The following is a 23452-nucleotide window of genomic DNA, read 5'->3' on the forward strand; positions in this document are numbered from 1 at the left end:
CATTCTTCGAGCTACCCTGGGATGCTTTGGCTCCTGGGAAAACGGACACCGGCTCAACGTTGCAATCCCTTCCTTAGTGGCTGCTGTGGGAATTGAATGGAATCACCTTTGTTCCATGAACCTGCGTCGAGGTGCACCTCTGGGACCGTCGTCTGCGGTTGTGGGCAACAGTAATGTTGCATCTACCACTCAGCACAAATGAACAATTAGCTTTTCCGTGAGGTGGGAACCATTTGGCCTGTTTTTTAAAAACAAAACTAAAATGAATCAAAAGATTTTTGCTTTACTTTTCTAGGCACCATGGCTCAATGCATGGGATTCCAAATACGTATAATGACTTTTAAAGGCTTTTATGAATATTTTAATGGGAACCTTGCTTTTAGATGATTTTAAAACTGGTTTTAGACCTTTTTTAGTTTTAATTATGGCCTGTTGGCTTTTTAAATAGCTTTATATATCGACCCTTATTTTGAGGAGTGGGTGTTACTTTCCAGGGTCAGGCCCATGTAGCGAAGCTTCTCATTTCTTACATTGGCCACTTTTTCACAGTAACATTTTTGTCAGGAACTTCTGCACATATTTTCATGCACGACAATGTTGGATTAGTTTCTCTGAAACTACTTTGTTTACACATCTAGCTTTGCACAACATTATCACAATGCCTTGAACATCATGTACAAGACCTCTTTACGCACCATGTACAAATGTCATTCTATCTTCATCCACGGGCGACAGAGCTATCTACATATCCATAACATTTCTAATCTACTACATATATCGCAACGCTGCTTTCTATTGAAAATACTGAGCATCCCGCTAGATTAGCAGAGGAGGCACTTCAGCTGACACCGAGGGTTGCCTGCATGCTGAGACTTCACCACGCAGCGGTCTGACATCTTGTGAAGGGTGTCCAGTTTGTGGCCAAGATGGGGTCCTTCATTTTCTCCCACCAGGTAATGGGGTTGGATCGTCCCTAGGAGAGATTCGAAGCTCTACACCTATATACACTTTAGGTACACTGAGTAGAGTTTTGCATAGTAGGAGCACGCCTGATTACTGCCTTGTTTATATGCCTGCATATATACACTTTTAGCACCATGCTAGAGCTGTACCTACTATTTTCTCTTTTGGTGCTTGTAATCACTTTCATCTGCTTCGGTCTACTGATTATCGCAGCACATGTATTCTATACAAGAATAACATTCGTTCAATAAATATATTGAAAACTTAAAGCTGTGTATTCTGCATATTTCTCTGAGTACAAATAAGCACGAGTGACTGAGCGAAGGATTCTGATCTGTTTCCACGATTACTGAGGGTTCAGGGATGTCCTGTTCAGTGTTTGCCAGAAACCATTAGCTCCTTGGTAAGATATGGGGTGCTTACGGTGGCACTGGGGGCTAGCTGGACTCTTGGCGAACATATCCTGCGCAGGTGCCAAGAATGAGTCTAGGCACCTCACCCAAAGTTTATGCTGTCCCAGCAAAAGCACTGTCTCCTAAGGCCCAATGTTACCTGGGACTCCAAGTCCCTCCCTGGAATGCCACATGTTGTCCTGATACATTACTTGTCTTGGCTGCTTTGAAGTTCTGTCAAAATAAACTGTAATGGATTGAAGATGATGCCCGCATGGAGGTTTTTCAGGTCTGAAGTTTTTTATATTGTTAAAAATTACTGCATTATCAGAAGAAACTGGAATCTTATTACTGGCTTTGGTTTTAATAGTCTCACCTATTTATCTTGATGTCCTCAGTCTCTTCTTGGTTTCTGCTTTCAGTGCTGCTTTCTTCCTGATTCATATTACCCTTCTGCTTCTCTCTTTGTTTTTTGACGTCTTTTTGCCCTACCTCTTCCTTCTATCATCCATTCTCTTCTTCCTCTTTTTCTGCGACTGTTAATAAGCATTCATCTTTCTTGATAGATGTATTTTTGCTATGCCTCATCTTCCTGTCATCTGGTCTTTTCATCCTCTTTTTCCATATCTTTATGACCTTGTCTGCACTGACCTGCTTGAAACTTTCTGCTGTTCTTTTATCTCTATTCAGGACTTTTATTGGGTTAGAGGTCTCGTCTGGCTATTCTGAGCTGCAGGACATCATCTGTGAGGTCAACCGAGTCCTGCAAGATTTTGATCTGGAAACCTTCTATGAGGTACTCTGGTTTATGCTTTCTTCCTTGGTGTGCCCTGGTCATGATTCGGGGTTGGGGTTGGGGGGTTGGGGGCACATCTATTCTTTCCTCCACGAGATTCTGTAGATTTCACCAACACACCAGTATCACTAAAAAATAGACTAGGCTGTACCCAAAATGCACTTCTCCCCTCACCACAGAGACTCTTAAGTATCCGTGTAGTTATAAGGAGGATAGTGAGGGACGTATACTATGATGCCAGTGTCTGTGTACTGTAAAGAGGAATGCTTGGTTATACGAGTGTGTGTGTGGTGTGGGTGTGTATGTGTGGTGTGTTTTATGGTGTGCTGTTGAGAGGAAGTACCTTGATTGGGAGTGAATGTGTAATGTCGAGAGCACTGCAGGAGGCCACGATCTGATAGCAATCAGTGTATATACTATATTATAGTAGGTTGTATTCTTGAACCAGTGTGTGTTCTGTACTGCAGGAGGATGTTATCTGATACCAGTGAATGTATGTGCTGTTTTGGGGAGGCTTTGTATGTACTCAGCTGTGATATGACACCAGTGAGTGCATGTTTACTGTGGTGGAGGGGGCCGTGTTCGGATGCCTATGAACCAGTGTGCTGCCCCTTAATGATGCTGTGATTGGATACAAATTAATACATGTGTTATAGGGCCAAGAAGCATTTTATTACCAAGCTAGTGAATGTGTGCACTGTGCCAGACGATCCTGTACCCTGATAAAGATTACTGTGTGAGTGTTTGCAGTGTGTTAGTTCAAAACTGTGTTCGAAGCCAGGGAGTGCGTGCAATGTACAGAAGAAGATTGTCTCCTGGTCAGGGCGGGACTTGTAGATCCAAGGAATAGTACATTTCAGCAGGCTTTTCATATGACCAAAAGTATTCAAATACCCACAAATTAAATTTGTTGTATGTACATTTGTAATCTACATATCCTTTGTAGGTATCCTGAAAATAGCAATGGGTTTTATAATGGTAGTCAGTTTATCAGTGCTTTTGTGTGACACTTCCAGCAGGACCTGATTACCCAATACATACACTTAGGACAATGTCTTATGAAATATGGCAGCTTGTGGATACTTAAAACACGACAAACACACCCACAGACCTCTTCAAATTAACATGCACATACTGGGGGTGGGGGGTGTCTGTCTGTGTCTAATTTGTTCCTTTTCCTTACAGATGTGCTTTTGGCAAATATTGGTTTTAAAATTCTTTCTGGAAGAAAGTCTGTGTCACATGAGTTTAGTGCCACATAAAATATGCGTAGGCTTAAATGACTGTTATTAGGATGATCTTTTCTTTCTCTTTTCCTGTGCTCCCCCTTCCATGTCCAAATGCGGTTTCATTTTTTCTTCTGCACTTTTTCCTCTCTGTGGTCCTCCAACCAATTGCAATCTTTCTCTTTAGTGGCCCTACTCTTTTTTTTTTGTTTAGTCTTTTTTTGTTCCCTGGGCTGTCTGAGTTCCAACTATTGCCTCCAGTAGGATCTCCTTTTCTCTTAAATAGACCCTCTGTGCTTCTAAGAGTTGTCTTTTGTCATTGCAAGTTGTGAGGGGAAGAGCGCTATATAGCATTCATTAGGTAAAGCAGTTGTATATCAGGGCTCATTGTGTGCCGGAAAGTTGGGTGAAAATGTCTCGTACCAGTGAGTGTGTAGGTCTTTTACAAAAAAAGCTGGTCCTCATGATTGTCCAATCTACCCGGCGGTGGCATGCCTTACAACAGTGATTGTGTGCTGGGGGCCTTGGGTGTAGAGAGCTAATGTACCATGGTGCTAATCATCATACACGTTGAGCTGGGGAAAATGGAACTGTGATAACCAGTGTTTTTATATGTTGTGTTCTGGGTTTTGACACCAGTTTCTGTATGCAGCGCCCCAATACAATGCTTTGCATTGATACCAGTTACTATATAAAGTGTGCCATAGTAAGTATACTCCTGTTAGCGGTGACAGTGTGTAGTGCGCCAAACCAGGCTTTGTGCTGGCAAGGGGACTGCATATAGAATGATGTTCCTGTAACCCATGCGCCAGTGCAGTATATGCAGGGTAAATCTATGCCCTGATAGTAGTGGTTGGGTAACAAAGCACAAGGTTGCAGAAGGTAGATCGGAGGCTGTGCTCAGTAGTCTGCAGGCTCTGAGGCATTTATTTCAGGCTCTGCTAATAATATTTCTTTTATTTAAAAACAGGATCCCTCCTTCCATCTTAGCCTGGGCTGGTGTGTCGGGGACGCAACTGAAAAACTGAATGTGAAGTGCCTACAGGAACTTCAGGTAGTGACTGAAACTGCTAAGCATTAATTAGGTAGAACATACATTATTCCAACAGTTCTTGTTTAACTTTTACCTCTTGGAGTATCGGTTTGAGGGTGAGTGATGAATACATCATGGCACCATTGCCTACTATATCTACAAATGGTAGATATGAAACTGGAGTACAACACAGATTTGTTCTTATTAGCACCATAACCATTTTAGACGAATGGGCTCATCTGACCAGTTTTTAAGGCATTAGGCATTTCTGGAGGCAGTAGGATGATTAAGCATAGAGTATTTAACTTTCTGTAAATTGTGGTAAGACGCCTAAAGGAAAGTTCATTCACTACAGAATGATGGAGGGTGTGTAAAATTAAGAAGAAGGGTCTTGTGTGAGCTATGGAGGGCTGGAGCGATGCAGGATGCTAAGACATACTTTAGTATGCCTAGTTGTGCTGGATCACTACTCCGATAGTAAGGTAAGAGTCATGTTGTGATGTCACAGAATTTAATTGATTGCTGTGTCTGTGTAGAGTGGCGCTAAGTGTTTTAAAACTATCAGCTGTTGATCCGAGTCTTTGAACCTTGACAGAAGAGCAAATGAGCTATTGAGAATGCAGAGAGGTTCAGGATGACCTCCCGCTCCCCAATGCAGGGAGAGTGAAAAGGTCTGGTGCAGTTGCCCTTCCAAAAACATATTTTTACAGAAATGAAATCCAGTTCTACAATGTAACTTCTTTCAGCAAACACTGTCGCGCATTGGCAATATACCACAAAGTTATGCATTTGTAACAGATGTGCCTCTAAGTGTGACGTGTTTGTGCTCATTCATGTCATGTTCTGGATGGTCTATCCTCTAACATGTGACGGAAATGTGGGATTCGCATACATCTATGCACCCAGATATTTGCTTTATTACCGAAACCTGGTTGCATTCGTTAGCCTTCCATTCTATTCCTAAAATAAAAACAATTTCTCTAGCAAACGAAGCTGTAGTGACTAATGTAGAGCCGCAGCCCATACCTATCCTCTTTTGGAACGTTGCAGGTTTACGCCCTAAGATTGAGGATGGGACCGCCAGGTATTTCCTGGAGCCATGTAAAATAATCTGCCTCCAAGAGACATGGTCTATGACAGAGCTTCACCTCTTGGGCTATAAAACATACTTTACCCCATCCCTGCACAGTACTGTAGGTAGACCTAAGGGAGGGCTAACAACGTACATTGCAAACACAGTGAACCACCTAAGTGTCCATAGTCGACTCCGACCCAAATTTCCAAGTACACTCTCTTTCCTTTACGAACAAGGAGTCCATCCTCTTGATTAATGTCTATAACAACTTAGAGGATGATCAATTCCTGATTCTTCTGTGTACCATTAAGGAGAGATTAACTCAGCTCTACCAGTTGAAGGCAGGACAAGGGGCAATTCGTCTTTTATGCGGAGGGGACTTTAATCTCCACCCATGCCCACAGGCTAAAACAAATTGCTGCGGTATAACGGATGAACACGACGCTCCACTAGTGCATTTTGCCCATACCAAGGTGGGGATGGCTATGAACACTCTATCTGACTTGGATCTTGTAATAGCCAATAGCCCAAGATCAGACCTAAACTCCCTCCAACGACTTATGTGGGTAGGGGACACCAAACGACAGTTGATTACATCCTCCTGTCATCTGGACTGCTACATACAGCTAGATCCTTTCAGGTTATGGCTAACACACTCAGTGATCACTCCGCTCTGAGGATGGATCTTTACTTGACTGATTCCAAGCCCCGAAATAGAGTTATAGCGAAAACTCTTGCCCAGAATAAATTAGAGTTAGGCAAACAAAATGGATATACATTAAAATGGGGAAAAATAAATCCAAATGAAATTACAAAAAAACTGGTAAATGCGGCATATCCAAATATAATTAAATGTCTGGATCTATCGGAAATTGATGAAGAAGTCCTAAACAATTTTACTCAAATATTAGAGAAAATCAAGGGACTTCTCACCGCAAAACCAAGGACCGCGAACCCAATTAGTAAAGGGTGGTTTAATCATAGTTGTACCGTCGCCCTAACCAACCTAAAGCTGGCCCTGCATAAAACACCCAGAGACTTGGGACAGATTCAACTCCTTAGGTGGCATTATGGAAGGGAACGTAAACTAAGAATCCATGAATTGAAACAGAAACTTTGGGAAGACCTGCATACGAGTGCCGTTTCCAAAAACAGTGAGGCTTTCTGGCGAACTGTCAGATCACCCTACTTAACAGATAGTAACAGTCCCAAGATAGAAGTGGCTATAGACGAAGATACATGGGTGTCCCACTTCTCCAAAATCTTTAAAAATACTGCAACAGCAGGTGGGAAAGAAAACATACACCCAATAGTCGAATATCCAATACCCCTGCACTTTGATATTTCCGATCTATTAGTGGCACTGGAAACAAGTAAAAATGGGAAAGCTCCAGGCCCAGACGGGGTCCCAGTGGATCTCTTTAAACACAATTTGGATCTCTGGGCCCCCATTCTTACTAGAGTGTGTACAGCAGCTGCAAACGTGGGACTGTTAAAATCTTGGACCAATTCCATCATGGTCCCCATTTTTAAAAAAAGGGACCGCCAGGACGTGAAATGGTACCGCCCCATCTCATTGCTGGATTCTCTGGGTAAGGTCGTTGGCAGAGTAATACTTGAGCGACTCCAGCAATGCGGGGAGGAGGGAGGCATTATTTCCGACCTCCAGTTCGGATTTCGTGAGGGGTTTGGAACGGTAGAGCAGGCCCTTAATCTTAGCCTGATATTGGGCAAATACACCCAGGCAAAGAAGGACACGGTGTATATGGTCTATGTAGACCTGTCCGCCGCTTTTGATTGTGTCTCGCACGCAAAGCTCTGGACGGTCTTAAGACAAATGGGAGTGGATCTCCCTCTCCTAGATTTTCTGAAGGAGCTTCATTCTAAAGCATCGGCGAGGGTGCGCTTTGGCGTAAATGGAGAGTTGACAGCATCTTTTGGAGTAGAGCGTGGAGTCAGGCAGGGGTGTGTCCTGGCCCCCTTTCTCTTCTCACTGTACACTAACGGCTTGGAGCTAGAGATGTTGAGGGGGGGGCAGGATCTCCCACGGGTAAAACAGCGCCTGATTCCCGCTCCGCTTTATGCAGATGATGCTGTCATCCTGTCGCGCACTCCGCGAGAATTACAGAAATCCCTGAATAGATATAAGGTCTTCATGGGTGGATTGGACCTTCACGTGAACGTTAAAAAAACGTTTGTTATGATAGCAGGTAGAGGGAAAAAACGAGTAAAGGACATCTATCTCGACAACCAAAAACTCGAGGTAACCTCCCAGTATCCATATTTAGGAATCATGATCGACGAAAGGCTGACTTGGAGGCCAGCAGTAGAGGCAAGGTGCCACCTGTTTAAAAGATCCATAGCGGCCCTGATGAGCTTCTCCCAGAGACTCGGGAGGAGGGCACCAGTGGAGCTATTAAAAATGTATAGTGCCAAGTGTCAGGCTATTGCCTTTTATGGAGCGGGCGTTTGGGGACATGTAGATGTTAGCGCCCTTCAGGTAGCAGAAAACACCTTCCTCAGATTCCTTTTAGCTACTCCGAGATGCACTTCAATCTATGCATCCCATTTGGAACTCGGAATCCCCTACCTAGAGGATTTGCTAAAGATCCAACCATTGATGCTATGGCGGCGCATTTGGACCTCAGACAAAAATGCGCTGACACAGGCAGTCGTGGTAGACACAATGGCTCTTGATCAATCCTCAAAAGTAAAGTGGCTTTGCTATATCAGAAACTTCCTTAAAGACCTTGGTATCGAGAAATACTATTTCCAACCTGAAGCTATTATTGACCTTCCTAAGGGAGTCCTGAAACAAATGTCCCTCAGACATTTAGAGTCCTTGAGATTGACTTCTGAGTCGTCAAACCCCCGGTCCTTCATGCGAATCTGATTCAGGCTACACATTCTATCCAGCCGTACCTAACATTACAGATTAGTACACATGAGAAAATGTTAATGACAAGCTTCAGATTGGATCTTTTTTTATAGATTAGTAGCATTTCCTGTGAGTAACAGATGGGACCTAATCCCCCCTCCCTGTCCCTGTGATGAGGAATCTAAACAGTCCAACATACACACAATACTGTTCTGTAAATTCCATCATCCACACAGGAAAATCTGGCTATTACCGTTACTAAGGCGCTGGGGATTTAGACAGTGTCGTCCTGCAATGCTACGTTTCCAAATGCTAGAATCTGAATTTGTTTGTTATTTTGTCCTTAATTTCCTAAAATGTGTCATGAAGCACAGGAAAAATCTGTTAAAAGTATCCTGGACCTAGCTCCAGTTGATGAAATGAAATAATTTGACACTCTGTTTTAAAATATATTAATTTGTCTTTGTATGAATTTTACTATATATATATATTTTTTTAACATGTTTTATCCGTTTAAATATTTAATTGTATTCTCAAATGTTGCTTTTATGGTTTTCCTTTGTGCAAAGCCGAATAAAGAAATGTATATATATATCCGATTGGGCGGAAATGGCCATATTTAAACAGGAATCTCCACATGGCGATATATGGAAAGGCGCATTAGTCTGTCTCCCTCTGGCTCCAAGAAAGACTTCATCCATAAACTGGCTTAACGTCTAGCATTTCACTTGCTTTCCACAGGTACATTTTTCCCAGTAGGTGATTTCAACTACCACGTAGAAATAGCTACCAACTGTGGAGTATCACTTCTACTACTTGGTCTCAAAATGCTAGGCCTACACCTTACAGTTACCGTGCCTACACATTTGACCTCTTTTTTTCTAATTCAAGACCTTTTCACAAAGACACTTAAGAACCTTTAACTTGGACTGACCACTTTCTCATCAGTTTCCAGATCCCTACTACTGCCCTCCTTTCTAAGCCTAAAATCGAAAATCGCTCGAGGTCAAGACTGGCTGCAAGTCACCCTTTGGTCCTTCAATTGTGCCATGTGTGCACCTAATTTGTATAATGCGTAGGATATAAACTCTGCCTTAGCTTTATTCCAACAGTACCTCTCTCTTTCAAGCTCTAGCTAACGTCTATCTGTACAAATAACAGAACATTAAATCCAGCAGACATCATGCCCCTTGGTACACAGCCGAACTAAGGCTCATCAAATCCAGCTGCAGAAAGCTGGAATGAAAATGGAGCGCGCTACCCACAAAACAAACTTCAAATGAGCACTAGGTGCCTATCGCAACAAAAACAGGGCAGCACGCAGACAACATACCATCAACAGGATTGATCAAGCAGGAAACTGTCCTGATTTGGGCTGAGTCTATCTGCACACAACATTGTAATGCACTCCCCAGTGACCATGAGGGCTGTGTGACACATTTGTTTACGGCGAGGAGAGGCTCCTGAGGACTCCTGCTGCAATACATATTCGCTTGCAGGTCAGCTGTACATTTATTTTAAAGAGTTTTATATAGCGCAAACTTGACCCGAATCGGGTATCAGAGCGCTTTACATAGCACCAGTTACATGAGGACATCTTCCTTTTTGTCTAGCACGGCAAGATTACGTGATTTGCCCACTATCACAGGATGTTCAGTGTCATTGCCGAGACTCGAACCCAGATTCGAAGTCGCCCGCCCTAGCCATTAGGCCAACTCCTCTCTGTAGGAGAGTAGGGTCTGCTATCCTATGGTCACCCCACATTTTTGCTTTTTGCTTCACTGGTTTATGACTTAATGTGGCTGTGGGCCTGCCAATCAGACCCACGCCTGCTGTTCTCTCTCTAAATTTATGCCAAGGCATATCTGAAAGAGACACGTTAGTGATAGATTCCTTACCTTAGAATATCCCCAGGCGTCAGACTGGATCCGGAAAATTTTTGCGTAGCAATACCCCTGCGCGCTGGTAGGCGTCGTCTGCGGCTCCGCGTCCGTCGTCGGCGTCGTGAGCGCCGGGATGACGTCATCGGAGTATATAGACGGCGCCCATGCGCGCTGACGTCAGTTCTTCTTTTTTCCGCGCCAGCTAGCGCAGATCCGGAAGAAGCTCTACCCCCAGTCACTTTTTGACTGAAAACTCTTTTGATCTTTTTGATCCTCTACTTAGTCGATTCTCGACTATCGGTGCCAGGGATGCCCGGGTTCAAGCCTTGCTCGAAGTGCGGCCGACTCATGTCGGTCACGGACCCCCATCGCCGGTGCCTGAAGTGCTTAGGCCTCGACCACGACGATCGAACCTGTGACGACTGCCGGGCCCTGACGTCGAAGGCTAGGCGGGAGCGGTCCCGCAAGCGTCTCGAGCTGAGGCAGTCGGCCCCGCGCCGCTCCAGGTCCCGGTCCCGGTCCCACGGGAGGTCGAGGGACAGGTCGCGAGGTCGGAGTCATCGACGCTCCGGGAGTGGTCACCGATCGTCTGGATCCAAGTCCTCAGGTAAGAGGCATGAGAGGTCGGAGCGACACCATCGGTCCTCCGACCCGCCCCGTCGCTCGCTCGATGCGACCGGGGGTTCGGGCGACACCGCCCACGCGGCTCCGCGGGAGTCGCAAGCGTCGCCGCCTGCCCCACACCTTCGGGTCCCTGGGCACGGCGCGTCGCAGGAGGAGGTCGAGAGGTACCTCATGGCCATGAGGGCCCTCCCTCCTCAGTCGGTTCCCGTGGCGCCTTCGGGCCGATCGGCTCCGTCTGGAGGTCCTCCCGGGTCGGGCGCTTCGGCCCCGACGACGTCGGGTGCTTCGGGCCCGGCGCCGCTGGCGACTTCGGTCCCGGCGCCGCGTGACCTCGCTGGATCCGGCTCCGGATCCGGGACCTCGCCGGTCGACCTTACGACCTCACCGGCGCCGTCCCTTCAGGTGTCGTCCCCGGCAGCCGTAGTGGTTGCCGACCCCAATGCTTCCTACGGTCCGCCTCAGGCGTCGGAGGGGCGCCGCTGGGCGCCGATTCCGTCGGCCGTCGGAGAATTCTATCTCCACGAGGAGGCCCTGGCTGTTCATCCTGGTTTCCAGGAGCTGGGTGACGAGGAGCAGTGGGAGGGGTCCGAGGACCCTCTGGCACGTGATTGCCAGTCTCATCAGGACTGGACATTTGAGCTTGGGGAGGCCAGTGGTATTGACACATCGCCAGACACTGGATTTACGTCGCCCCCGACTGTGGCTTCGGAGGCGGGTTCTGCGTACAGTGTAGTGTTGACGAAGGCAGCTAAGGCCCTAAACCTTGAGCTCCCCGTCGCGGCCGTGAGGACTAATCTCCTCACTGAGGTACTCAAACAGCAGTCCGGCTCCGCGGAGCCCCTTCTGCCGTTCAATGAGGCCTTGTGTGACGTTCTGCTGGGCACTTGGTCCAAGCCCGCCACAGGTCCCCCTGTGGATAGGAACGTGGCCAGACGCTACCGCCCGGCACCGGGCGACCCTTGCTTTTTGTCCACCCACCCCACCCCCGAGAGCCTGGTCATCCAGGCCTCCACTTCCCAGACCGCATTCCCGACGGCCCCGCCCGATCGGGAATCCAAGAGATATGAGCAGTTCGGGAAGAAGGTCTTCTCGTCTGTGAGCCTAGGGCTCCGGTCTGTGAACACCAACTGTCTCTTGGGCCGCTACACCCACACTCTGTGGGACACGGTTGCGGAGGTGCTGCCACAATGCTCTGAGGAGGTCAGGGCTAAACTCAGCCAAACCCTTGCGGACGGCCGAGATGCAGCACGCTTTTCCATCCGGTGTGGGCTGGATACCACGGACTCACTGGGCAGGGCGATGGCAACGACGGTGGCGGTTCGACGCCACGCCTGGTTGAGGTCCGCCAATTTCTCGGCCGATGTCCAGGCTACTCTCCTGGACATGCCGTTTGATGGCCGTCGCCTCTTCGGCGACAAGGCAGACCATGCGCTGGAACGTTTTAAGGACTCCAGGGCCACGGCCAAGTCCTTGGGTCTTGCGGCCCCACGCCAGCAATCGGGTGCCTTTCGCTCCTTTCGTGGCCACGGAAGGGGCGCCCCACCACGGACCGTCAGCCACGCGCCGCAGAATGTTCAGCAACGCGGTGGCGGCCGTGGGAACCGCCGTGGCGGTGGTCGGGGCCAGCGGCGAGGCCAGTCCACACCTCCCTCAGCAGCCCCCGCCTCAAAACCTTCCTAGTCCGAGTTTTCAGGCCCATGTGACGCCTGTGGGAGGCAGGGTTCGCCATCACCTCTCCCACTGGCATACAGTCACTTCGGACAGGTGGGTGCTGCAAATTGTCCGAAGGGGTTTCTCCCTCCCCTTCGAGTCTTCCCCTCCATCCATGCCACCTCAATGCCACCGTGTGTCGGGGGATCACTTGCGACTTCTGCAAGAGGAAGTTTCGGCCCTCTTGGCCAAGAGGGCCATCGAGCGCGTTCCTGGGCCAGAAGTAGGACGTGGCTGTTACTCCCACTACTTTCTGGTACCCAAGAAGGGCAAAGGGGGCCTACGCCCTATCTTGGATCTGCGGAACGTGAACGGCTTCCTCCGTACGGAGAAGTTCAAGATGCTCACTTTGGCTCAGGTCCTGGCTGCCCTGGACCCAGGAGACTGGATGGTAGCGTTGGACTTGCAGGACGCCTATTTCCACATCCCCGTCCTGCCGGCCCACCGGCGTTACCTGCGGTTCACGGTAGGCCACGAGCACTTTCAGTTTACCGTGCTCCCCTTCGGCCTTACCAGCGCCCCACGGGTGTTCACGAAGGTGATGGCGGTGGTCGCAGCCCATCTGCGCAGGCAAGGGGTGTCAGTCTTCCCCTACCTCGACGACTGGTTGTTGAAGGCGGGCTCGCCCCAGACAGTCGTCAGCCACCTCCAGACTACGGCCGACCTCCTGCACTTGCTGGGGTTCTCCATCAATGTGCCGAAGTCACACCTGTGTCCCTCTCAGAAGCTCCTTTTCATCGGAGCGGTTCTCGACTCGGCGCAGTTTCGGGTTTACCCACCCGAGCAGCGGGTTCGGGATATTCAGGCTCTGATTCCTATCTTCGGGCCGTTATCCCGGGTCTCGGTCAGGTTGACGCTGCGGCTTCTGGGACTGATGGCCTCCTGCATCCTTCTGGTGCGTCACGCCAGGTGGCGGATGCGGGCTCTGCAGTGGGACCTGAAGTTTCAGTGGGCCCAGCATCAGGGCAACCTGTCCGATCATGTCCTGATCTCGGAGGGCACTGCGAGACAACTGCAGTGGTGGCTCACGGACCGCGACTGGATCAGTGGCAGACCTCTCTCTCTACCCCAGCCGGAGCACGTAGTTGTGACGGACGCGTCCCTCCAGGGCTGGGGAGGCCACATGGGAGAGGCGGAGATCAGAGGCCTCTGGTCTCCGGCGGAGTCCCGGCTCCACATCAACCTTCTGGAGCTGCGGGCGATTCGTCTTGCACTGAAGGCATTCCTCCCCTCTGTCAGGGGGAGCGTGGTGCAAGTGTTCACCGACAACACCACCGCCATGTGGTACTGCAACAAACAAGGCGGTGTGGGGTCGTGGACCCTTTGCCAGGAGGCTCTGCGCCTCTGGCAGTGGCTGGAACATCAGGGCGTGACTCTGGTGGTTCAACACCTGGCAGGTTCTCTGAATGCCAGGGCGGACGAACTCAGCCGCCGGTGCATGATGGATCACGAATGGCGTCTGAACTCGGACGTGGCGCAAGGTCTCTTTCGACAGTGGGGAGAGCCTTGGTTAGATCTATTCGCCACAGAAGAGAACGCGCAATGTCAGCAGTTCTGCGCGTTGGAGTTTCCAAGGCGGCACTCGCTCGGAGACGCTTTTCGTCGCGAGTGGAGCTGCGGCCTGTTGTACGCCTTTCCGCCTATACCACTTCTGCCCAGAGTGCTGAAGAAAATCAAGCGCGACCGGGCCCAAGTTATCCTTGTGGCTCCGGACTGGGCTCGAAGATACTGGTATCCCGAGCTACTCAGCATGTCAGTCGATCCCCCGATTCGTCTGCCTCTTCGGGAGGACCTTCTGTCGCAGCAGCAGGGGACGGTCCTGCACCCGAACCTGTCCAGTCTCCACCTACAAGCTTGGAGATTGAGCGGCGGCAGTTGAGGCCATTTGACTTGCCTCCCGAAGTCTGTGACATCATTCTGGCAGCCAGGCGTCCCTCCACAAAGTCGGTATACGCCTGCCGGTGGAATAGATTTGTGGCATGGTGCGCAGCAAAGGCTGTGGATCCCCTCTCTGCACCCCTTTCGGAAGTGCTGCTCTTTCTTCTCTCCCTTGCCCAGCAGGGCTCTGCTCTGGGCACTCTTAAAGGGTACCTTTCTGCTCTTTCAGCCTTCTTGAGGCTACCTGATCAGCCTTCTTTGTTCAGGTCCCCTATAGTGAGTAGATTTCTGAAGGGCATCACACACATGTTCCCTCCTGTTCCCTTCGTGATGCCCCAGTGGGACTTGAACCTTGTTCTCACCTATCTGATGTGTGCTCCCTTTGAGCCACTTCATAACTGTCCTCTTCGCCTCCTTACGCTGAAGACGGCCTTCCTGGTTGCCATCACCTCTGCCAGGAGGGTGAGTGAGCTCCAGGCTCTTTCTTCTTCTCCGCCTTTCCTGTCTGTTCATCCTGATAAGGTGGTGTTGCGTACACGACCTTCCTTTCTGCCCAAGGTTGTCACGGCCTTCCACATCGGGCAGTCCATCACCTTGCCCACCTTCTTTCCGCCTCCGCATCCCTCGAAAGAGGAAGAGAGGCTCCACCGTCTGGATCCAAAACGTGCGCTCTCCTACTACCTGGACCGCACTCGCCAATTCCGGGTGGATGACCAACTCTTCGTTGGTTACGTGGGCGCGAAGAAGGGAAAGGCTGTACACAAGAGGACCATCTCCAGGTGGATCATCTTATGCATCCAAGCATGCTATTCCATGGCGAGGAAGGAGCCCCCGGCTGGATTGCGGGCTCACTCCACTCGGGCCACGGCGACGACAACTGCCCTGGGCCGCGGTGTCCCCCTGCAGGACATCTGTCAGGCAGCCACGTGGGCCTCGCTGCACACGTTCGCAAGACACTACTGCCTGGACAGTCAAGTCCGGAGGGATGGCTTCTTTGGCCGTTCCGTCCTCCAGGACTTTCTGGTGTGATATTGGTTCGCAGACCCACCACCGGGGTTGGTATTGCTGGGGTATCTATTCTAAGGTAAGGAATCTATCACTAACGTGTCTCTTTCAGATGCACAAGTTACTACTTGTGTAACGATATATCTGTAAGAGACATTGGTTAGTGATAGATTCCTTACCGCCCTCCCATCCTCCCCGTTCTGCGAACCGATATTTAGGGTTAAGGTCATCCCCTTTCAGGGCCCTAGTTTCAATGGCACCAGTGTTAGTTCTATCATGGCTCTGCGTATCTGGCGCGGAAAAGCTGTGTTATCAGAACTGACGTCAGCGCGCATGGGCGCCGTCTATATACTCCGATGACGTCATCCCGGCGCTCACGACGCCGACGACGGACGCGGAGCCGCAGACGACGCCTACCAGCGCGCAGGGGTATTGCTACGCAAAAATTTTCCGGATCCAGTCTGACGCCTGGGGATATTCTAAGGTAAGGAATCTATCACTAACTAATGTCTCTTACAGATATATCGTTACACAAGTAGTAACTTGTGCATTAGGTGCCTTACCAATTGGAACATGGATCACCTTGTGAGCCCCTGTACAGTGTACCCTGGGTACCCAGGGCATAAGTGCATCCAAGGCCTACCAGGGGCTGCAGCACGTATTGTGCCACCCCTGGCCTGGCCTTACTATTTGACACAACTGGCTGATCACTCAGCTGGGGCAAGGTGGTGTAATCACCGTTTGCTTTAGGTATAGTATCTCTATATCTAACACATACAAGGACACACAGTAACCTATAAGTCACTCCTATGGCAGGCCTTATCAATCCTGGAGGCAGAGTGCTTGGTTATGTGTGAGATGGTGCTCTAGCATGAGCTGAGCCTGTCTGCAGCTTTCGGAACCATGTCCTTTAGCTGTTTCCTGGTAGCGTCATACCATATACTCTTAAGTGCATTATGAACCTCGCGGTTAAATGCTAACTCTGGTTTGACATTATCAAAACATGTCGAGTAAGGTGCCATACGAATTGGAATACTACCCCCTCGCCAATTCTGGCGACGGGGATAGCATTCTGAGGTTCCGTGACAATTGTAAGTGGTGTTTTCGACTCGCACAAATATGGTCGAGTCTGGTATCTATGAACCGCAAATGACGAGTTTAGTAAGTGTGCGCAGTTTCGCTGTGCTAACTTAAACCGTTCGTTTGTTATGTGGGTTTTTCATCTGTACCCACTGGTTCCATCTTAGATACGGCATCCATTTTGTCTCTTGCCCTCAAGTAGCCAGCGAACGGACGCTGTCCGCTTCGCGACCCTGGGACTCCCAAGATATTTGCGGAAGACACATGTCCTTTGTAAGCGTCTTTATGATGTGGGGGATGATACTGTAAGGCAGATGGCCCCGCTCGAGGCTCATCTTGCCGTGCTGGTTTATTGTCTCAGCCGTGCATCTCATTAGGCACGTCCCTTTGATGCTTGTATCTCGTGTTTCCCGATACCTCCCCTTTTACACCCTTTCCGATCTCCCCACTGTCTCCATCTTCCTCTGCACCTGTCCTTGTTCCTATTTCGATCTGTTTTACTGCCGATTGGAATGCACTAATGTTGGGAAGATGGGTTTTTACAGTTGGGAACCGCCAAATGTTTCCGCACTTATGTTCCGGACCTCGTGTGTTTCAAAGTGACCAAAGCGACCCCTCTGGGGGATAATTATGGGAACCGGGTTGTAAACTTTTGTGTATCATGTTGTCCTATGGGTAAATTCTGTATAAAAGGAGCGATCCACAGAACCAATTTGAAGCAGTCTCCCCAAGTTGCACGTGTTGTACTTGTCGTGACTTCTGTGTTCCCTGCAGTAATAAACCTTGAATCTTTGACGCCGAAGGAAGTGTCCCGTGTCTCTGTCATTCGTACTCCGGAGCAGGTTACCCACGAAGGTTTCAGGTGTTGTGCCCTGGCACCGCTGGGCCTTAAAGAGCCCAGTCCTTCAGTTGGCGCCCAACGTGGGGCTGCATCAGTGGTACCGGTCCAAGCCCGACGATCGTGAGGAACTTCGTGTGAAATCTCCGAGGGAAGGTGCACTCCGCTTCATCGATCCTGTTGTCGAAACAAGTGGCCCGAAGACTTTTCCCGCGAAGATTCCTGACGGCTGCGACGGACTGCTGCCCTGACTGTAGACCTGTTTTGGCGCCTGGCGTAGACCTTGGTAGAGCGAGACGACTGACGGGCCTTCCTGGTGACGCCATCGATCTTTGAGTTAAGTATTTGTGGGTCGCTCCCAGAGTCCTTAGTTGTTGACACTTTAGCGAGTGTTTTTGTTGTTGACGCTGTGTGAGTGTTTTTGTCGGTGACACTTTGCTAGCGTACTTTGTTGTGTTATTTGACGCCTGCAGACGCCAAAAACCGAGGGTTTTTGCTCTTTGCTGGGACTTGGTAAATCCCGTAACCCTTGAAGTTTGTGAAACTCGGCTAGTGTGCAAGATGCCTGGTCGTAGTACTTTGTTTAGTTGTTTCAGACCTTGTGGTGCGGATTCCCGACTGGAGGACTCGTGTCCGATACCTCCGGTTGGAACCCCGACTTATGAACTGTACAGTAAACATGGGCTAGGCCCGATCACCTTTAACGATTACTGGATTCGCTATACAAAGAAGGACGGTGTCCTTAGTTGGCCACCTCATGGTAGCTTTGAGACCCCGATTTTAGATAACCTAGAGGCGAAATTGTTCGAGAAAAAGTCAAGGCCGGCCATGTTTGATGCCTTTCGGTTGTGGCGTAAAGAAGCCCGACAGAAAGAAATCAGACAGACTAAACGAAATCAAAGAGATAGTGTTGGTACCATTGTAAAGAAAGCAGAGCAGTTTCAGCATGATAAGGAGGTTAAGGAAAAGGAAGTGTTCGATAGATTACAGCGTATGACTATAGATAAATGCTATCCTGCTTTGCCTACGGAGTCGGAAAAGAAGGAAGATGCAGTTGGGGATCCTTTAATGTCTTATCTCATGAAGTCGCCACCTCCGTATGTACAGGGTACCACAGCCCCTGTGGTTCCTCCTGTGCCTATCCTTCCACCTATTCTCCCTTTACCTGTTCCTCAACCTGCACCCGTTCTTCCGACCGTTCCTGCTCCTTTGTCTGTTGCTATCCCTACTGCTCCTCCGCTTCCACATACTCCTGCTCCCGCTACTGCTCCTGCTCTGTTAACTCCTGCTGTTGCTTCTGTTTCTACTCCTTCCCTTGTTAGTCCTGTGTCCTATACTTCTCCCTCTACTCGTAGTCGTAATTCTCCTCTTGCGGCTAGTTTCTTTCATTCGCTCGGACCTGTTCTTGGGTCCGCTGGTTCAGATGGTCCTCAGAGACGTAGTCAGCTTCCCGGTAACAGGGAACGCGCTTCGCTATATAATATGGCGATGGGTTGGATGACACATCCCCTTAGAAATCCACCACGTATTGTACTTGATACGTTCTGTCAATTCAACGTACCGACACAAAGATATGTGTTCGAGGAAATGTGTAAGGTTCTTCGTGATCAGATATCGGCTGATGCACCTGACGAGGTGCTGACCGCTTTGTCTGATTTGCAACTTCAGTTCTCGACTGGACTGATAGTGGATACCAACGTTCGACGTGCTGTTGAGCGGTTGCTATCTTTTCGTCCCACTCCTATACCTCAAGCCCTGTTTGTTGAAGATGTTGAAAGACAACCAGATGAGTCTGGTCAGTTCCCTATGCGTGAAGTTCCACCAGTGTGGATGCCAGCTGATCCTAATGCTCAACCTCCGACATTGGCACATTTCCAGAGAGTATGGATACATCTCCCATGGAAACGCTCAGAAGTGTTACAGGTAAAGCAATCTTTGCCTGACCCTCGCAAAAATCCTGCAGGGTATTATAAAGAATTGTCGCAGCTCGTAGACGCTACGGTAATGAATCTAGCCGATATCGACATGCTGTTTGGCAATGTCGTACCGCAACCAGTATGGGCTAAGATTCGTCAGGAAAATCATCCCAATGAATTAGGTGGTGCTTGGGCTGCCATTGTAGCGGCGGATGCCCGACAAGTTGGTGGTGCTAAACCCGAACAGTTGATTGCTGATCTTCCTCAAAGAATAATCACGTTAATGAAAACTCTTATGCCAGCTATGAGAGTGAATTGGGATAAATTGTCGGCTTGCAAACAGAAGAAGGACGAGAGTGTCTCCGACTTCTTTTCGAGGTTCGAGGAGGCATTTATCGACCATAGTGGTCAGGATATGAGCACGGAAGGTGGTCAGCGGTTGTTCGTGGACAAATTTGTTTCGAACTTATTGCCCGATTTGAGCAATAAATTAAAGAATTCAGAAAGTGCGTGGGCCGTTTCTACTTCAGCTCAGATATTGGCCACGGCACAATATTATGAGAATAGAGAGAAAGAAGAGAGCGACCGTGCTGATAAAAAGACGAAAGAACTCAAAACTAAAGTGTTGTTGCAGCAAGCTTATCCTCCACGTTCGAATCAGAATGCTCCGCAACAAAATAGATCGCAGCCACAATCGAACCGATCACAATCCCGTAATGACTCCTCTTCCCAAAGATCTTCGTTGGGGTACAATCAATGTGCCTATTGTCGACAGGAGGGTCATATTAAATTCAATTGTCCTGTTCTAAACGAACGTAATAGTGGTAATTCATCTAGAGGAGGTCGTGGTGGCTCACAGCAGGCACCACGTGGTAGGGGTCGTGGTGCTCAGAATGATCGTTCAGATAACGCATCAAATTCTGATAATTGTTTTGATCAACGTGGATCGTCGCAAGGACGATCTGCGCAGTACAATGTAGACGATTATTACGTCGATCAGGGAACTGACGACAGTAATTACTAGGACAGCCGAAGACAAGGAGAGGGAGTGGTATCAGTTCCGGTTGATCAGAGAGGGCCTTACGTCGCAGTTGCTACATCGGGCGTCGTTGAGCCTTTTCTGTTGGACACTGGTGCAGCGAAAAGTTCCATAAAGCATTCGAAACTCCCTGGCGCACCTTTGTCTGGCTTAACAAATGTTTCCGTTGGATTCTCTGGCGCCCCCGTTAGCAATCCAGTTTTGCGCCCTTTGCCCCTTACAATTGGGCCTCGTGAACTAGAAGCTCCGTTGATTTTGACTACTGGCTGTGGTGAAAACCTTCTGGGCCTGGATTTGCTTAAACGTTTGTATGCAACTCTGTATTGTTCTCCTGCGGGTGTAAAGCTTACGTTCGGTGAGAGGGTTGTCTCTCCTATATACTTGTCTCTCGATAAGCTTCCACCGGAATTGAGTTCTCTTCCTGCATCTTTGTGGGCAACAGGTCCCAATGACGTGGGCCTGCTTGACATCTCCCCTTATGTTGTTCAGTTGAAGTCTAATGTGCGATTGCCACGTATTCCCCAATATCGTATCTCTCTTGACGGTGAACGAGCATTGTTAGCGATCATCTATGATTTGATCGAGAAAGACGTTATTGAGGAGACTCGGGGAAACGTCTGCAACAGCCCTGTACTGCCCATTCTAAAACGTACTGATCCTTCGAAACCACCTGTTTATCGTTTTGTTATCGATTTACGGGAGGTGAATAAAATTGTGGTTCCTCAGTTCCCCGTTGTGCCTGACATCACGGCGCTACTGACTCTGATTCCAGCTTCTGCATCGTGGTTTTCGGTGATTGACTTGAAGAACGCGTTCTTCAGCATTCCCATTGCAGAGGAGAGTAGAGACCTTTTCGGTTTCTCTCTTGGTGGACGCAGCTTCCGGTTCAAACGCGCTCCTCAGGGCTACTGTGAAAGTCCATCGATTTACAGTCAAGCCTTGAAGGGTCAACTGGATGCGTTTAGGTTGCCGGCTGGTGCGGCCTTAATCCAATACGTCGATGACTTATTGGTAGCTGCAGATACTCAGGACATTTGCAAAATTGCTACGGTGTCGCTGCTGCAACATCTCTGCTAGTTAAATCACAAGGTGTCACCTTCTAAACTCCAATATTGTTGTCAAGAAGTAACCTATCTAGGTCACTTATTGTCAAAGGAGGGAAGGCGGTTGACCCCAGAGAGAATTGCAGCAATTGCACGAATGGCTGTGCCAACAACCCAAAGAGATGTGCGTGCCTTTTTAGGTATTACGTCGTATTGCAGGCAATGGATTCTTAACTTTTCATTGCTAGCGAAACCATTAGTGGCTCTTACGTGCAAGGATGTTTCGACTCCTTTACCATGGACGGAAGAATGTCAGAAAAGTTTTTCTGAATTACGTGATTCATTGTGTTCGGCTCCTGTGTTAGGTACTCCTGACTACAGTAAACCGTTCACGTTATATGTTCACGAAAGGGAAGGTTGTGCGTTGAGTGTCTTAACGCAACCCTTTGGTGGTAAGCAACGTCCATGTGCATATTTTTCCTCGACCTTGGACCCGGTAGCTAGAGCATTGCCGAGTTGTTTACGAGCAACGGCGGCAGCTGCGGTCTCCATCCGACAATCAGCAGGACTGGTCATGGATAATATGCTTACGGTGATGGTTCCGCATGCAGTCGATACTCTTTTGAATCGTACGAAAACTCAGCACTTGACGAGTGCGAGGTTGTCTGGGTACGAGTTGACGCTGTTGGCAAGCCACATTCAAATAAAACGTTGTAATGTTCTGAACCCGGCAACTTTGTTACCAATTAGCTCAGAGTCAGATGAAATAACAGAACACGATTGTTATTTGAGGACAGAGGAGGAAACAAAAGGTCGAGTGGACCTTAAAAACACCCCATTGGAAGACCCAGATGGAACACTGTATGTGGATGGTTCATGTTTTAAGTTGCCGAATGGCGATGTGACTACTGCATATGCTGTTGTAACGTTGAATACTGTTGTTGAGACTGCAAGATTAAATCAGAATTCTGCCCAAGCCGCAGAGCTGATCGCTCTCACTAGAGCGTGTGTGTTAGCGAAAGGGAAACGTGTGAATGTGTTTACCGACAGCCAATATGCCTTTGGCGTCGCGCATAGTTTTGGACGGTTGTGGAGAGAGAGAGGTTTTCTAACATCGCATGGTACGAAGATTCAGCATGGCCAGCTTGTGAATGATCTTTTGGATGCACTTACGTTGCCTAAGCAGGTAGCGATTGTTAAATGTAGTGCGCACCATAAGGTGACGGATGATGTTGGTCGTGGTAATGCTTTTGCGGATGAAACTGCTAAGGAGACTGCCCGGAACCTTAGCACTCGAATGTATGTGACGAGTTCGGTTAGGTGGCCTGTAGAATCGAGTATGTGTGAGGACACTATCGAGAGTGTGAGAGCAATTCAGAATGAGGCCACCGAGACTGAAAAGACGAAGTGGAAAGAAAGTACGGGAAAGTTGGATGCAAATGGTTGTTGGATTGATTTATCTGATCAGAAAAGATGGATGTTGCCTGATGCATATGTGTTGGCTGTTGTGACTATGGCGCATGGGTTAGCACATATTAGTGCGAAAGGTATTTGTAAGTTGCTGTCTCCTGTGTGGAAGAATGATGGTATCACGAAATGTGCTGAACGCTTGGTTAGGAACTGTATGGTGTGCATGTTGTACAATCCTGGTAAGGGAACCCCAACTCCTCCTGGTAGTTTTGCTCCCCCTTCATGTCCCTTTGAGGTGATTCAATTGGACTTCATCCATATGGAGCGATGCAATAACCTGAAATACGTTTTAGTTGTGGTTTGCGCATTCTCCCGATGGATCGAGGCCTATCCTCTCAAAGACAATACTGCTTTGTCTACTGCGAAAATCCTACTGAAGGAATATTTTCCTCGGTACGGAATGCCTAGAGTCGTGTGGTCAGATAACGGAAGTGAGTTTGTGGGGAGTGTGATGAAGAGTGTGTGTAAGGGCCTTGGAATTAATCAGAAATTCCATAGCGCCAACCATCCCCAGTCAGCTGGTTTGGTTGAAGGGTATAACGGCACCCTTAAACTAAAGCTAGCAAAGATTCAGGCTACGACTGGTCTTTCGTGGCCTGACGC

General features: G+C 48.8%; 1 protein-coding gene across 1 annotated transcript in view; it reads left to right on the forward strand.

The window, feature by feature from the left end:
* USB1 (U6 snRNA biogenesis phosphodiesterase 1) overlaps positions 1-23452 on the forward strand; it is a 239129-nt gene that overhangs the window by 158324 nt on the left and 57353 nt on the right. Inside the window, exons 5-6 of the mRNA XM_086945312.1 lie at positions 2046-2151; positions 4348-4431. Of these exons, the coding sequence (XP_086801438.1) occupies positions 2046-2151; positions 4348-4431 (190 nt within the window). The remainder of the gene's footprint in view (positions 1-2045; positions 2152-4347; positions 4432-23452) is intronic.

Source organism: Lissotriton vulgaris, chromosome 12, assembly GCF_964263255.1.
Source record: "Lissotriton vulgaris chromosome 12, aLisVul1.2, whole genome shotgun sequence".
In the NCBI taxonomy this organism is placed as follows: domain Eukaryota; kingdom Metazoa; phylum Chordata; class Amphibia; order Caudata; family Salamandridae; genus Lissotriton; species Lissotriton vulgaris.